Below are 17684 nucleotides of genomic sequence, written 5' to 3'. Positions count from 1 at the left end.
CTCTAATGGAAATATCTTTTAAATATTTTCGTTTAAAGAATGGAATTATTTCCATGAAATGTGGATACCGATCTTGTTCTTTGCAAATATCGGGGTTATTGTACGCTTTAAAATGGACGTATACGGTAGTTCTTTTAATTTGCGTTTTAATCAAGAGGGCACCAATCCAGTAATGTACGCTTGATCTACGATTTATAGGAAACGTCAAATACTTAAGTAATTTGAACAGAATATGTATAGTTAGGGATAAAACAGAATTAACTTAAAGTATTACGTGAATCTGATTGCTTTTGTTTTGTTTTTGATTGTCTGGGACGGAATTCAAACCAGGATTACGATGCAACAACTGTAACATAGTCACATTTCTTCTCCCTAAAATCCAAATAGATATAATAACTATGTATACACATTGTCATACATTTCTAATAGACTTTCACCATATGTGAATCGGCAGATTCTCTGACCTTCAAAAAAAATCCAAACAGATATAACTATGTATACACATTGTCATACATTTCTAATAGACTTTCACCATATGTGAACCAGCAGATTCTCTGACCTTCAAAAAAAGGAAGAACCACATAAAAGGGACAACGAAAACTACGAGTTAAGACAATCATACAATATCACCGTCAAAAGAAAAAAGGGATGACCATGCAGACAATAGCTTACAATATACTTTACTTTGTTTGAGTAACGCGATCTTCGTCACACATTGATGGTAAACTCGGCTGCACGCACCGTTTACAATGTCTTTATATAAAGGTTCATTGTATATGATCACAGAGATAACATATCGTCACAGTAAAAAGATCGAGTATACAACAAAAAATACTAAACAAAATGTCTTACCAAAAAATTTTAGGAAGATTCCTTTTTGTTAAGTTACTGAGCTTTCAAATCCATAAACGTTTTAAACATTTAATTCTGGTTTTCAGGAGATTCTATAGAATAATTTATGACATTCATTAATTCATCATCTTTTATTATTTAAGTTCAACTGTCGATTTATGTATTTGATAAATCATTTTGCATTATTTTATGATATACAAATACATTCCACGGAATTGTTTATCAATTCAAGTAAATAATTGATACGATATAACATAAAATGTGGGAGACATTTATTGAGTTAAATGCAATACATTTAGCGTAATAGAAACTTCAATTGACATGCATGCTTTTAGTTTCATTCTCATTCAAGACATTAACAGGCTGACCCTTACGACCTTCTTGTCATGTATAGCAATGTTATCGTCCAATATTGGAACATACATAGGCATTAGGAAATAAATCAAGGAATTAGGTAATATAAAAACATCATAGAAGCTCAGTATCGAAATCTATTATCTACGGATGAACAGAACTATTGAATTATAAATTTTAACCTCTCTTGATATATGGAAGTCAGATGATAAATATCACAAACAACCTGAATTTAAGCATGCGACCTGTAACAATGAGCCTTTTCCACACTGTATATTAAATTCAGATGTAAAACGCCTCAAATTGCAATATGTGAAACAATTTCTTTGAATGTTTGTTCATGTTTTATGTATATAAAAGAACTTCGTCCAAGGTTTAACTAATAAATATCATAGAACAACGGTTATACCAACTGCTTAATGTTTATTTATGTTATCATTTATATAGTAAGTATAACGTCAAGTAGTGTGATAATTTCTATAATAATATGTTGTTTGGTAACAGTTTTATTTTTCATTTATTCCGTTGAATGGTTTCTCTTTTAACAAGAAGTCAATGCCTCCATTCTTGTTTAACAAGTCTTTAATCTTTTCACAGGTCATTACATATCTATAGCACTTGTAAATACAAAATACAAGGCCAAAATGCCAGTAAATACAATAATGGGGGATTCGATTCATAAATCATTTAAGAAAGAATCACTATCTAAATTTCTAAAATACACAATAATTACAGTAACAGACAGGGTTCAAGGAAAATCATTCTGATAAATTTGATGCATCTCACACAATGCAATATGATGGTACAGAGTAGGTGGCTTTTAAACTTCCAGTGGCAAGTACTACATATGTTCTAGACAAAAAAACATTTTACAACCGGTCACAATTGAGAATATGTATGGTTAGCTTGCTTTCTAGCTGAACCTGTGAAGTCATGGTTAGGTTAGGTAAACTACCCTCCTTTAAGAGTAGACTAGTCTGACAGATAACCAATCTATCTGTCTGTCTGTAGGACTAGGCTTCTTCGAAAAGAGGGTAGTTTATCTTACCTATTAATGACTTTACGGTTCAGCTAGCAAGCAATCTAACCATATATAACCTTTACCTACACACTTAATGCAATCGGCTGTAATGTGAAATGAATTTATGAATACTGCTTTGAGCTACAATGAATCAGATTTTAGTGTGATACTTCACAAGACCATAGTCTGTAGGGTGCCATGTCACCCAACTTGGACACATTTTTGTCGCCTATCCGATCAGTCTTTTGCCTTACTCCTAAGCAGAGAAGCAGCAAATACTAATTAGCAAATACTCATTTCTTAGTCGTTGCTTTGAACCGACTGGGGATTAAACCCATGACCTCCTGCATCGAGGTAAGCATACTGCAGTGAAACTCCCGACACCATCAGGCGGTTTTTGCTAATTCCGAACATTATATATAAATCGGTAAGTGTAGTGCGTATGATTCGGCTTTTAAATGTCCTATTTATTTCAAATTAATGTAGCTTGTTTCTGTGATAATTGATTATCCAAACATTTTACATTTTTTCCCCTCTTCAATAGAGTAAAATGGGTTAGGACATTTCTGTAATTGAATGATTAAAGGTGTACTATCGCTGTTGGAATACAAAAAAATACAATGATTTACAGCTTATGTTAGAGAATATCATCGGTTATTTGCGTTATAAAAAATCTGAAATAAGTTTACTCCGGTCCTACGCTTCACGGTTGCTAAATACTAGACTGTCATGTTAGTTGTCAAAATACCAACCGCATGTTCTTATATATGATGTCATTTTATTGTTTGCGTGAAAATACTGAGATGTTGTATATGCCGAATAATTTGATCGTTTTTCGTTCGATTGCCGTGGCATTGTCAGTTTCTCGACTTGTGAGCTCACTGAATATATCCATATCTTTTGCATCTTTCTAATATGTTAAGTTTCTATGTATTGTTTTAAACATTATCGATACCCTTTATACGTTGGTAAGTATTAAATTAACTTTGTTCTAATTATGCATTGTCTTAGTTTCATATAAATGAACAAATAAACCAACTACCTTTAAATATTGATACACGATGATCTTTTTCTGCTTATTAGCCTTGCTTTCTTATATTTGTACTGGCTACAATCTTCATCTTTTCGTTTCAATGTCGATTTAAAATGATAACTATTAATATTTCCTCCAAAGAGTTGTATCAATATAATACACGCCAATTAACCATAATGACCATTACTCTGAGGACCCTCATCTCTCTTCTATACTAAATTTATAATTTATTTAAGGTCAATATATAGCAGACCTATGGGAAAACACTCGTTTCTTTTATTATGTTTATTTCAGTTTTGTTCTGTTATCATACCACTTCTGTCAAGCTGTATATTATGTATATCTGCCTCTTGTAACAGTGTAAACTGTCAGAGTGTACAATAAAATCTTGAAAATCTTGAAATCATTAATGTTTACATCCCTTTAAATGCATGTACACATGTAATCATTATTATGTAGAGTTGCGCACACTGTCCAAATAATAAATCTAGTATTGATTTCGATTCAAAAAGAAAAGAAAAGAAGGTGAAGTGAACAGTTTGGGATGATAATCGATATACAAGACATATATTAATTCATGTGTACTGATGCAGTGGTGATCAAACTAAATCAAACATATGCACCAACCTGTAGTTCACATTTTTATGTTAAGTTAGGGTTTAGTCCTTTTATTCCATTTCATGCCTACTTTCAGGTTGTACAAATTGGTATCATGTGATACTCAAATCTTCAAGGTTGAACCAAATGATAATTTATAGGGCAAAATATAGCCTGACATTTTCACATGTTTTCAGTTTTATCTCAGTAAGGACACTACGAAATTTAAGAATACTTTTAAAATAAAAACAACGCTTTATAAATGTCATGCATTAAAAGCGCTTTTCTTGATTTATTGTAGATATAGGAAGATGTGTTATGAGTGCTTATGAGACAACTCTCCATCCAAGTAACAATTTATAAAAGTAAACCATTATAGGTCAAGATACAGTTTAACACAGAGCCTTGGCTCACACCGAACAGCAAGATATAAAGGGCCCAATAAGTACTAGTGTTAAACCATTCAAACAGGAAAACCAACGGTCTAATCTATATAAAAGCGAGAAACGAGAAACAGTTAAAAACCACATAAACAGATTCCTGACTTAGAACAAGTGTAAAAAAAATGCAGCGGGATTAAACGTTTTATTGGTACAAAACCTTCTCCCTTCTCTGAAACAATAGTATAACATCACAACATAAAAAGGCACACTTTAAAATTTCCATTGGAAAGCTTAACTCAATCAAAAAACGTAGAAACACAAATTAACACACAATGAACGAATAAATTGGGTATGTGATACAAAGCAAACACATAGTTAATGAACGTTTAAAGCTGGGTATTGAAAAGAGCCAAGAATGTATAGAACCGAAATTGTCGAAGAACTTATAATGACCAAAAAGTACCTTATATAATAGCCAAATCAATCTTAGTGAGGTTAACTTATAAATATCATATGGCAAACAATATGCTCATACAGTATTTGTTTTCTTTAGCTTTCAATTACCTTGTAAAATACATCTTCAAAGATGATTGATGCTTGACAACATTGTATGCTTCATTCATATATAATGAAGATTAGGTTATTTAAACTCGTATCATGATAATTATGATTGACAGGCATGTACTAAATTGTGGTTTACATTTATTTGCACCAACTTACACTTTGCGGATGAATAGTAAGCATGTACAAATCAAATTTACCATGTATTTTACAAATTTTACAAATAATTATATCTGTACCCGACAATCAACTTAACTATCTGTATCAAGTTCTTTCGCCTTATAATTCATGTATGTCTTCCATGTAATAAAGAACAATTATACATCGCGCAGGTTGAAAATTTCAATCATGATTTTTATATCGTTCAGGATTTGCTTTGTGTATACATGTATTTCCTTGTTCGAAAATTTGGATTGATTCAAATTTTGTTGGCAAAAAAATAATTTAATATAATTTGACCATAATAATGTCATATTAGAATTAAGAAAATGTATTTGGTTGAGAATTAAAGTTGAATCTTAGAATTTCTTCAAAGATACAATTAAGGCATATTTTGTATATATAACTGTGTACATCAGAAGCGCTGACGCTCCAAATAGAATCAAAATCGGTTAAAAATCATTTCTCTTCAAAATTTGCCCTTATTCACAGTTTAACACGTCCATGTTTCTAACATTTTCCATACAACATTATAACGTTATTCTTAACATGTGTATAAATCATCAATGTTATAAAGGAGGGGGGGGTCTGAAAACTGATAAATTTGAAACGTTTTTTTTTAAACAACAAAGATGTCCTTAAAAGAACATTTTAAACAATGTATCCTTTAGCATATAAAATTATTTTAGACAAACGGTGTCTTTCACTGCAAAAAATACAAAACAAAAAAATACAATTTGCAATATGATGTCTATTACAATGTTTCTTGACTAACATGTTGATCGATACATTTTAAACCATTGATCAACTATTTATGTTATTTAATTGTTACCTCGTGGGCAGAGGCGGATTTAGAGGGGGGCCAGGGGGCCCGGGCCCCCCCTTTTTGGGAAAAAAATTGGTTACTTATATAGGGAATCACTGAAGCGTGACTGGAGCGGGCCCCCTTTTAGCGCAGTCAGTGGGCCCCCACTTATGAAAATTTCTAGATCCGCCAGTGGTGGGTTTCAACAACTTGTCGATTTTGACCCTGCAAGTGAAACAAATAAAATAGAGACATTGGCAGTACTTCAATTTCGACTTACCGCTCATGAATGCGAATTGCATGGATTTTTTTTTCTCATTTGCAAATTTCAGACACTACTTCAGTTTAGCATTATTTTACTCCATGTTTTCAATATGAGGGTTGGTTTGTTTGGATCATGAATCTGTGTACATGTAAGCAATTAACAGGGATACAAATGAGCAAATATTTGATTAAGAATATTTATCTGTTGTATCAATGTTCAACCTGCCAACGGTGTCAGTTGTAAACGTTATACGATAAGGGTAGCAAAATCAACATCCACTTAGCAATTAAGAAATCAAATACACAGGTTTTAAAAATTAAAGACCTGATTGTAAAATGAATTTTAATCGAATTGTCTAACTTTTCTCTACATGTTCAGTTTTCTGAATTGTAAAGATACAAAACAAAATTGTTTTATCAACGTATTAATCAACCTACATGTATCTATTAAATATGTCTATAGCGATTGGAGAGATAAATTAACTAGTAAACAGCAGCTAAACAGCCCTTAAAGGTAAATATTATTATACATGGCATGATGAGAAAAGCAAAATTAATGGACTAAGTACACTTCGAAGTGCCAATTGTGACACCCCGTAAAAATAAAAATTACAAAAAACAACAAAGCAAAGCAAAGCACATATTTGAAAAATAGATGATCCAGACTAACCTTTTTCTTATTTAATTTCTTTATGGTATCCTCAAACTTCAACAGGTTAAACTCAAACATGCTTGCAGATATCAAGTTCACATTGCTTTCGCACATGACAGAGTAGCTTATTAACTTCGAAGTTAATCAATTAAAATTTACCAAATACATTGTAATTCACATAAATGCATGTTGTACATTGAACAAAATCAAAACACACGTATTCACATTGCCTTGCAAGCTCTATAGTCCTTCAACTTTTAACTTTAATACAGTGCAGAGAGGTATATACAAATATATTAATTATCTTTCCAGTTTATGTAAGCGATTTTGATTTCTTTATCAATTTGTTGTGAAGAAATTGGAAGTCTGCAAACTTATAAAATAATATGTCAAACTTGAGCAAATAAACCGACAGGCAGTCCACGTCATTTGACACGACAACAATTTTGTGAAGTTCAATTGAATTATCATGTTGCATTTCTTTAGCAATTAACGTCTCTGTTGACATTTTTATAGGATACTGATTGTTTTATGTTGATAATAGAGATTGACAAAAATTGAACGGGTCCGTAATTATTTTTTTTTTTAAATTCTTTGATTTTTTTTTTTTTTTTTTTGCGTTGCATAATAGCGTAATGAACTGTAAAGTCTTCTTTATAAATATCGTGAAAATCAAACTTCAGCTGTTACTTACAAATTCACAATCGATCGAAAGACAATTTAAGGAAGGCAGGTTTTAATAACAAATGCATTTGCATACAAGATAACATACAATATGTTAACACAAACATTTTGTTTACATTTCGAAAAAGATATAGGAAGATGTGGTGTGAGTGCCAATGAGACAACTCTCCATCCAAGTAACAATTTAAAAAAAAGTAAACCATTAAACTACAAGTGCTATTTGCTACAACTAATCATCTGTGAAGTGTAGGTTTGGTTATGCGTGAACACACCTTCTTTTATCTTTTAGTCAGATAACCCCATCAAATATGATACAAGTACAAAGTATTTATGCATCTTCAGTTTTCATTTTTCTATTTTTGGTTTTGAGCGTTCCAGTTAAAGGAAAATCCAGAAAAGTGCTTCGAACGCACCGCATTTAGAAAGACGAGACTAGGTGTTACTTTCATTTTAAAAACCAGTTAAATTCTGATTGCATATTTAATACATGTTAGAATAAATAGATTAGTTCCTTCAAAGTTACGCAATCTGTTGACAATTTAAATAATGCCCTGACGTTCGTTTAGCTTTCAATACGATAAGTTGTTTCGTCTCTGTCGAATCAACGTCATTGTGAAAATAGCTGAAATGAATTAGTCACGTTTCCCCGTCATTTATACGTTAAACCAACATGTTTCTTGTTGTTTAATAAAATTATATTGACAATGTGTAGTGAGATGGGTGAAAACTGATTATCACTGCAGTGAAAACAACTGCTGCACTTCAAAAGTCATGCAAAGGTTTTCTGCGTTTCCTTAGTTCAGTAAAAATCTTGTCTGATATGATAATATGTAAGTCGTGTATGTTTTCTAATTGTATATCTCCCAGGTTCAAATTCAATTGAAACTTGAAAATGAGTTTAAGTGTTTGAATTTTAAATTCATGTAGTCAACTTAAACGGGCATTAGCTACGATTTAGACAAAACACCAAAAAATGTTATTTATTTTTGGTTTCAGACATTTATATATTTATTTTTGTCTTACCTTTGCTGGAGATGGGTTGCGCATGAACCAATCATGTGTTTGGAAAGGTGTAAAACTATGGAAGGCAATTACAGCAATACTGTTTTGTCACTTCTATAACTTCGAAAACAAACTTACATTGATTTAGTCATTCTGTGCTTACCATTGACGATATTTGTATGTATTATTGCAAATTGTCAAGGACATGGTATGATTAGGGCGAGTTTGTCCCCTTCAGTAAATAAATTTAAATTTCTATCAGTGATGGCCTTGACAAAATACTGCTTTTACTATATATTCAAAGGTCACCTAGCAACAGATTTTCTTTTTTTTTTCTTTTTTTTTTATCAAATATCATAACTATCACATATGCATTGCTTTATCTGTTTAAAATTAGCACGTCTCTTCATTTTATTTTAGTAAATATTAAAAAAAAATACATAAATATTCCATTGCAACGATTTAAGGTACTCAATATAATTACTTTTTTAGTCGAGCGGCTGATATTTCACAACATCTACAATATACTGAAAACATATTGATGTTGTTATTGTTTAATCATCTAATTGTGGTTCTTTTTAGTTTAGTTTAAACAATATTTTATTTAAAAAAGTGCACGAAGTATAATTATACAACATAAACACAGGGATTCGGAAACAAGAAAACTTAAGTTATATAAATCCGTCTCCTTTTAAAAAATGACACTATAAGGAACATAGTATAAGAAACTCGTATAATATCATTTTCAATTCTTATTTAACAGGTATATTTTGTGGTTTGCCCGTTACTTAGAAGTCAGTTTGATCGAAAAATGTGATCAACTCATTTTATTTTTTTTAATAATTGTGGTCCATGTAGCTGGGAAATATGTACATATTTCGAAAATAAGGTTACATTAAATAAAGTATCAACATATTAATCTACATCGACATAAAAATAATTGTTATGGACCGAATCTCCCTGTTTCTAGAATTAATCTTTGTACAACTTTAAAAATATTTTCGTTTTCCTCATCAATGATCAGTTCACTACCTGATAATAATGTTTGCCTATTATATATGAAGAGTGTAGAATTTGATTGCGTCCTGATGAGTCTATAATTATGACATTCTAGCAAATAGTGTTTGCTGCTCTCAACTTGCCCACATATACAGAGGATGGAATCCTTAAGCCACTGTAGTCTGACGTGAAGTATTTGGCTTTTTCTACAACTAGCATTATAATATGTAGGGACTTTCTTAGTATCTCGATTTACAGAATTTTTAAGTGTAAATTTTGAAGGATTACATCTTACATCTTGTGGAAGCCTGTTCCATTCACGAATAACAGATGGTAGGAAAAAAATTTGATAAAAGGTAGTTCTACAGTTCATATTTTGAACATTAAATGCACTTCTTGTATTATAGTTATAGACTTGATAAAGTCGTTGATGTACGAGACTACAAAGATAATTAGGAGCTTGATCATGAAACATTTCGTGAAATTTAATACATTTAATTTTATGTCTGGATCTTCTTTCACTTAGAGATACCCAACCAGTATCATTATAAAGATTAGATTTAGAGCAAAGCTTAGTGGCACCTGTGACTATACGAGCTGCTTCTATTTGAATGCTTTCTAGTTTGTCCTTTAAATAAATTGGTATGTTATCCGACACAGTATCCGCATATTCGAGGCCTGATGAAGCTGATATATATAATTTGTGGATTTTTACGAGATAGCTTTAACTTTAAACTCACCATAAGATTTAAACGAGGCGTAGCTTTATCAATAATATAGTTTAGATGACTTTCCCAACAACTGATTTCTTGAAAAATTAACCCTAAATGTTTATTTATGTTCTTAGTAAAGCAGTTGATATTTCACAACATCTACAATATACTAAAAACATGTTGTTGTTATTGTTTAATTGTGGTTCTTTTTAGTTTCTGAAGCCAATGTTGTAATGACTTTGGGTCAAACTTGATATTGTTTGGCTTAGTTTTAAAACATCACAATAAATGAATAGTAACAAAGAAGTAAATTAAAGGCATTTTCAAGCGATTTTGTAAAAACACACGAGTTGTGGTCGAATTTATGTGTATTCTAACTCGCAAACATAATGTTAAAGTGATTATCCATTAATTAGATACTTGACCACAGTGCTTGTCTACGTACATAAAAAAAACCTACTCTTTTCGGTTATTGCATTTTTCACTTACAAATTCTAGACAAAAATAAAATTTCATAAAGTTCATTAAAAAGTCAATCCAACGACATCATACAAATATTTTGAGATCAGCAGACGATCTTCTATTTAAAAATTACATTTATATGGATAAAATAAAATCTACACTTTCCATAATCTGATTACATGTCCATGTGAATAAGAGTTAGTACTGTAACCCAACTACAAAAAATCGGTGAAAGATATCTTAAGTTTGAAATCGACATTTGATATCTGAAGATAAAATATTATATTAATTTTCGAAAGGAAAGTTTCGATCTTTAATTTGATCACAAAGTTAACGTTCGAACTCGAAACTCAAACTAGACATGGAGTGGGGTATATTACTCTTTAACCTGGCTGATATCTAGATAGACTCTTAAACCTTTTTAAATATTACTTATTTCGTTTTCTTTGTCATACATAAAGACAAGATGAAATATATGAAATTGATGTTTTTTCTTCTGGACCATTAGACTATATTGGTACTCATAGTTATGACTAGTCTTAGAACTTTTTCTTAATAACAAGTTTTTTTTAAATGTACCCTAAACATGCTCAAAGTACACTTAAGAGTATTGTCAGTGTTTGAGGTACCCAGTCGATAAGACACTTAAGAGTATTGTCAGTGTTTGAGGTACCCAGTCGATAAGATAAAGTATCAAGATAGAGAACTACGGGAATGAAAAGAATACCATTTAGCAACTGGCGTGTGCAAATTGGATGTTAAGGGCTCATCGGATGAGATGATCTTAACATTATCTTAGACATTAAGATTATTTTGTGAAATAGGCCCCTGTAGATTTCCTTCTATCTGCAACATTTCTGGTATAAGAAAATCACTTAACCAATTTGAGACGATTGAAAACTACACTTAATACACACGAGTCCTTATTTGAAATTATGAAAGATTTCTTCTATTCTCAAGATATTCTTTACTTCGTATTACAAACGTCAACCTATTATAGTTGTTTATCAATGAAATATATGCAGTAGACGAATATGCGGTCATAAAAGAGCTGTTATGAATCTTTGATGTATCACTGATGTACTGTTAAACCCACTGATATCTATATTTCCTGAATAAAATATGCAGAAGTATTCCAGCAAATGAAAACAACTCGTCATTGCAAAACAAACATCAAATATATGAATACAGTTAATCTACGCCAACAACAATAATAGAAGTATAGTTTGGTGACTTTGTAAAATGGTCAAAACTCTCATTAACAAGATTGTTTTAATATGAAATAAATATTCAGTATAAATATATAATATTATAATATTAAAGTCATTGAGTTACTGAATACCCTCGTAATTGACTTAGCCATATTATAATTGCCGAATTGCCATTCAACTAAAATGTGTCATGATACAAAAAACAAATAAGGTCATATTTTAGAGACTGGAGTTCATTCAGTCAAATATTTGTAAAGTAATTGTGCCCCCTCTCCCCTGGTAATTTTTTACATGAACACACACAAAAAATAAAATAAGAATATGCTAAACATAAAACCTTTCTCCCATTCCTCATGACTATCAGTAACTTTATCCTAATAGCTTAAGACATATATCATATTTTCTTAACGTAATCTTGCAATGACCAATTGGGAATTCATGTATATACACCGAGCTTGTATTCCTACGTATTTATTATAAATCATGTACAATTTACATGTATATTTGTTTGATTTATTTGCTATTAGCATAATATTTGTAATTGTATAATAGCATATTAGTCAATAGTGTTCTATTCATGAGGGTGGTGTGTCAATACTAAAAATTGATGGAACAAGTTTGATTTGCCCCAAGTCTCCAGCTAATTAGTAAATTAAAGTCTACATTCAATCACATGAATCTATGTATAAAAGTTAATGATACTTACCTAATGTACTATTTTTTCAAGTATCCAATATAATTCAAAACTGTAGAAAGCTAAGTAAACCACGTAAACCATAAAACATGATATATTTTGAATCCATATTTAAATGTTTAAGTCCTCGTGTGTTCCCGCCCACAAAAATCTAAATATCCTCTAAAATTTCATTTTAGTAAATAAAACACATTTTAATAAAGTTGTAAAACCTATTAAATTTTCACTTCACAGGTAGGATGAAGCTTGGGGTGTTACGACCACAAGAGCTGAATTAATATTTATAACGAGAAGACCAGTTATCCGTCTATTACTTCTTCTCACCAAGCAGGTGCCCGATTAAGCCTGGAATTTGCATTATAATGCAAAAAGCATATAACCTGGTCACAGAAAACTTCTTGAGCGATTTGTAATGATTACATCACTCATTGGAACAAATTAAACTGATATAAACTTAAACACTACTCGCCAATATTTACTATTTGTATTAGAAAATAAAATAAAATATTGAATACAGATTCATCAATATATTAACGTCTAGTTAACACCTGGCGCTACAGGCATGGCAGTTTGTGTATCTAAAGCATGGATTAAAATCAATTTAGTAAATAATAATGATAACTGTTATCATATAACATCAGTCGTATATGATAATAGACAACTGATGTTTTATTGGTTTAGTAATCATAATAGATCGGTATATATATATATAGTTCAGAGTATGCAGAACTCGATATGCCATGCATGGGGTCTGCTTTTGTTTACTTTTGATGGACACCCAGAGATTTATTCAGTTTACTATAAACAACGTTTAGCCTATTTGTAAAAAAAACAACACGTCATTTTCCGGAACAAAAGTTATGTATTATATAATCTTTAATTATCAAAAAAATGTAAAAAAAAGTCGTCTTAACAAGTTGATATATAGGATGTCAAGAAAAGAACAAGTGAACGAACAAACGAACAAAAATACCCATGATTAGGAGAGTTTGCGAGTTTTCAATTATTTTTTATCTTGTACATGTACGGTATAATTCAATTATGCTAAGGTTTCAATTTGTAACGATCACTTCATGCCATAGTTGCTTCAACTTAGTTACATGTACGCATTTGAAAGATATAAGCTGTTGAATCTGCTTTTAGTAGGATTATTAACGGGGAAAATGTTTATATGAATTAATGTATTTTAATTTATTACTTTCAGTTTATTTTGTTTGTTTGATTAATCGATTGTTTATTACATGTTTGGCTGATAAACAAGCATCATGCATGTCAACCAGTGTAAAACATTAAATTGATTGATCTAAGATAAACTCCGAATATGCAACGAAAACGTCAACTGACATAACAAAAAGGTCTTGAAGTATAGATATTTGATACTGACGTTGTTTATCATCTAACGTGTTATGGTATTCTTTAATTTATCTTCATGAATTGTACTTTTACTGGTTAGTCTGTTTAGATGGCATCCGTTTGACGTGGCTCTGTACTTATACATCCCGTCATTGTGTTATTGTTCTATGATAGTTTTTGTATTCTTGTCTTTCATTTTTCATAACTGTTGATGTAAATGTCCTTTGGTTTTGTGAGTCTTTGTTTACTCCTTGATTTTGATTGTTACTATCTTGCTAATATTTTGTCTATACGCCTTTTTGAGTTTCTGTTTTTCATATGACGTGGCTCTGTACTTATACATCCCGTCATTGTGTTATTGTTCTATGATAGTTTTTGCATTCTTTTCTTTCATTTTTCCTAATATTTTGTCTATATGTCGTTTTGAGTTTCTTAGTTACATATAACATGGCTCTGTACTTATAAATCACGTTATTGTGCAATTGTAAATGTTTATTCACATATTTGTTTGTTTTATAGTGATTAAGATAATGACACCATGTTGACTGCTGGAGCCCTTTTATGACATTTTTACCTATTATGTCTATTTGTTTTGTTCACACATTGTTGTCAATATAACGGGATTGTATGTGACTGTCATACAAGTGAGAGGTTTATCTAGCTATACAATCAAGTTTAATTCATCATTTTCTACATAAGAACATGTCTGTTCCAAGTCAGGAATATGACTATTGTATCCATTCGTTTAATGTGTTTGAGCTTTCGCTTTTGTCATTTGATTAGGGACTTTTTGTTTTGAATTTTCCTCGGAGTTGAGTATTTTTGTGATTTTACTTTTTGCAACCGAGTCACAAAAAGCCACAATAATATGACAAAAGTTAAGTCAATTTCGAAACCAATTTCCTACTAACCACTGAAAAGAAAAGACATTCGAAATATCATTTCAAGGAATAAACACCATTTAAAACTAATTAAAAGCTAGTTTATCAACAAAATAACAAACCAAATTTTATTCACACGGGAAAGTCACATTACCATGTTGCCATGGTTCTGAACCAAAAAACCCATTTTCTTCTGATTTCTTTCTGATTTGAAAGTTAATTTGCTGTGAAATACTGGATATGAATTAAAAGGAGATGTAGTGTATTTATTTCCTTTGGAGGGAATGGGTTGCTTGAGAACTGAGAATTATTTTCCCATTTTTTTTTAGATTGGTGAAACATGTATTGACATATTGTTTTTCACAACACAACAGTAAAATAGATCGACACCGTACTGTATTGATCTGCTATCGTGTTTGGACTAAATTAACTATACAAGTACACACCCGTGATATCGCGGGTCCGTGACTGAATTAAAGTATATAACTATGCCTAAGCCTTATTTTGGTAATTGGTATTGTCATCTGATAAAGTCATGTCGATTATATTAAGATACACAGTTTTCTCTGCTTTCAAATCTTTCTGTTTGAACCGTCGACCTGGAACTTATCAATTATTGGAAATATTAATTATTTGGAAAACAAAAGGTCCAGGCTATCCAGGAATGGGGTATTTTTTAATCAACAGCATTGTCCTATATTAGTTATCTTAGAAAGTCTTGCTGATTGCTGAATAAAGCTACAATAGGGAACAATTTGACAATGATTGAATTTAGTAGTGTCAGCCCTTTGATTATGGCCCGTGTACATAGCAAAATCCTAAATACACCGTTTGGTGGTGCGCCTGTCAAATGCGGAACGTACAGATAAGGTAATAGCTAACAGGTGAATATACTATTGGTATCGGTATCGGATTAGACCCGGAACTTGTTAATTATTGGCAATATTAATTATGTGGAAAACAAAAGGGTCTGGAGTGGTGTAATTTTTAATCTACACCATTGTCCTATATTAGTTATATATAGAGTTGAATTCTTTGATTTGTCGTTTTTACCCGATGACGGCTGACAAATTGGACCTCGTAATTTTAGTATTATAGATATGCGAAAAGATTACGTACTGTTTAGATTGTAAAAACACACACCCATCATCATTTAACTTCAGTTCGTTTTTTTTTTTCGTTTTTTTTGGTTTTGGTTGGGGTTTTGTTTTTTTTGGGGGGGGGGGGGGGGGGGGGGGAAGAAGGCATTTAAATATTTCCTTGCGGTTTTTGTGTTCTATAATATGTGTCTGCCACTCAAATTATCCGTCCAATTTAGACAAACATTGAAATAGTATATAATGTAATTATTGTTTCATTGGGATCATCTATCATATTTTCTACTTTAATAACCCCAAAATACAACAAATACAGATAGGGTTGCTGGCTCAAATTGTAGTGGCAAATACTATATGAATATTCGAGATGAAAACAAATCAAATTTAATACCGTTCGTAGGTTATGCAAGGTAGGTCGAACGGCGGTAAAAAAGCAGCTCAGTAGTCATCACTTCTATGTTGACATAGATATAGGAAGATGTGGTGTGAGTGCCAATGAGACAACTCTCCATCCAAATAACAATTTTAAAAAAAAGTAAACCATTGTAGGTCAATGTACGGCCTTCAACACGGAGCCTTGGCTCACACCGAACAACAAGCTTTAAAGGGCCCAAAATTACTAGTGTAAAACCATTCAAACGAGAAAACCAACGGTCTAATCTATATAAAATTTAAAAAAAAAACGAGAAACGAGAAACACGTATAAATTAAATAAACAAACGACAACTACTGTACATCAGATTCCTGAATTAGGACAGGTGCAAACATTTGCAGCGGGATTAAACGTTTTAATGAATCCAAACCTTCTCCCTGACTTATCATTGATTTTTCTCCTGGGAGTAGATAACTTTGTTGTACTTGACAGAATCTTTGGGGATTTCGGGTCCTCAAAATGCTCTGCGTAGCTTATTTGACCTTGCAAAAAAAAAATTGATTTAAGCGACACTGATGAGTCGTCTGTAGAGGAAATGCACGGCTTGCGTACACATTTTAAATCCTGGTATCTATCATGGGTTTACTGCCACTGGAAAGTCACGAAGGCATGATGGAAAGACTGAATTTAGCCTTCACGAAAAGAGTTTTTTTAATTATGCAATTGCAAAATAAAAGTAACTATGATAAATTGATGCAGACATTTTGCATTGCAACATAATTCGTTTATACCTGATACAGTTATAATCAAAGCACTCGCCCTACATAATGCATCAAACTTAACGACTCCATTCTGCGTATTTAAACATAAAAAAGAATGGACGCAGACCCCATTCTTTAAACATAAAAAAACGGACGTAACTCCAGTAAGTGTTTAACTGTGAGGTGGCAGAGGTACAAAGATAACCATATTTCCGTAACAGAGTCTATTAAACCGATGAATAGAAATTAAAACATTTTCAAACCATGTAAAACGTTTACTGTTATTATCCATATCATAACTAATAAGTTTGCTTAAGAAAAGAAGCTTTTATAGTTTTATAAAGTGAAGGGAATGTGCGTAGCAATATTGACCGTTATAAGAGTGGAATGATATAGAGAAATAAGTTCTTCAAAATCACTGTTGATGAAATGTCACTTGGTAAATTTTCCTCCTAAGGTCAAAAAGTTTAGATTGAATTGATCCAAGTTAATAAGTCTAAAGGGGGGTGGTTTCATTTTCACAAAGTCAGTAATGTGAGAAAATTGAAGATTACAAGATGTTTACGAGCTTGAACTTTACACTTCGATAGAAAAATACCATTGTCATTTGAGTTGAATTTTAGTTTATTTATGGAAAGTGCACAAGTATATATCATGCGTCAAATGACCATATCTAATTTTGACATTCATTTGACGATCAAAGGTTGGACATACATGTAAACTCACGCATCCCTGTTCTATACAAACATACAACAATACACACTCGAAATTGA

The 17684-nt window shown here is 31.5% G+C and overlaps 1 protein-coding gene across 6 annotated transcripts in view; it reads right to left on the bottom strand.

Moving 5' to 3' along the window:
• LOC143082956 (uncharacterized) overlaps positions 1-17684 on the bottom strand; it is a 56940-nt gene that overhangs the window by 25482 nt on the left and 13774 nt on the right. For 2 of the 6 annotated variants that reach the window (XM_076259011.1, XM_076259012.1), the window contains exon 1: positions 6700-7034. The exons of 1 other annotated variant lie outside the window; for it this stretch is intronic. In XM_076259011.1, coding sequence (XP_076115126.1) covers positions 6700-6795 — 96 coding nt within the window. In that variant the 5' untranslated portion in view covers positions 6796-7034. Of the gene's footprint in view, positions 1-3269; positions 3293-6045; positions 6169-6699; positions 7035-12458; positions 12844-17684 lie in introns of those variants that run through there. 3 more of the 6 variants (XM_076259016.1, XM_076259014.1, XM_076259017.1) reach the window with 3 other exon arrangements.

The sequence above is a fragment of the Mytilus galloprovincialis genome, chromosome 7 (assembly GCF_965363235.1).
Source record: "Mytilus galloprovincialis chromosome 7, xbMytGall1.hap1.1, whole genome shotgun sequence".
Classification (NCBI taxonomy): Eukaryota; Metazoa; Mollusca; class Bivalvia; order Mytilida; family Mytilidae; genus Mytilus; species Mytilus galloprovincialis.
The sequence above is the reverse complement of the archived record's forward strand: the minus strand, read 5'-3'. Positions and strand labels throughout refer to the sequence as shown.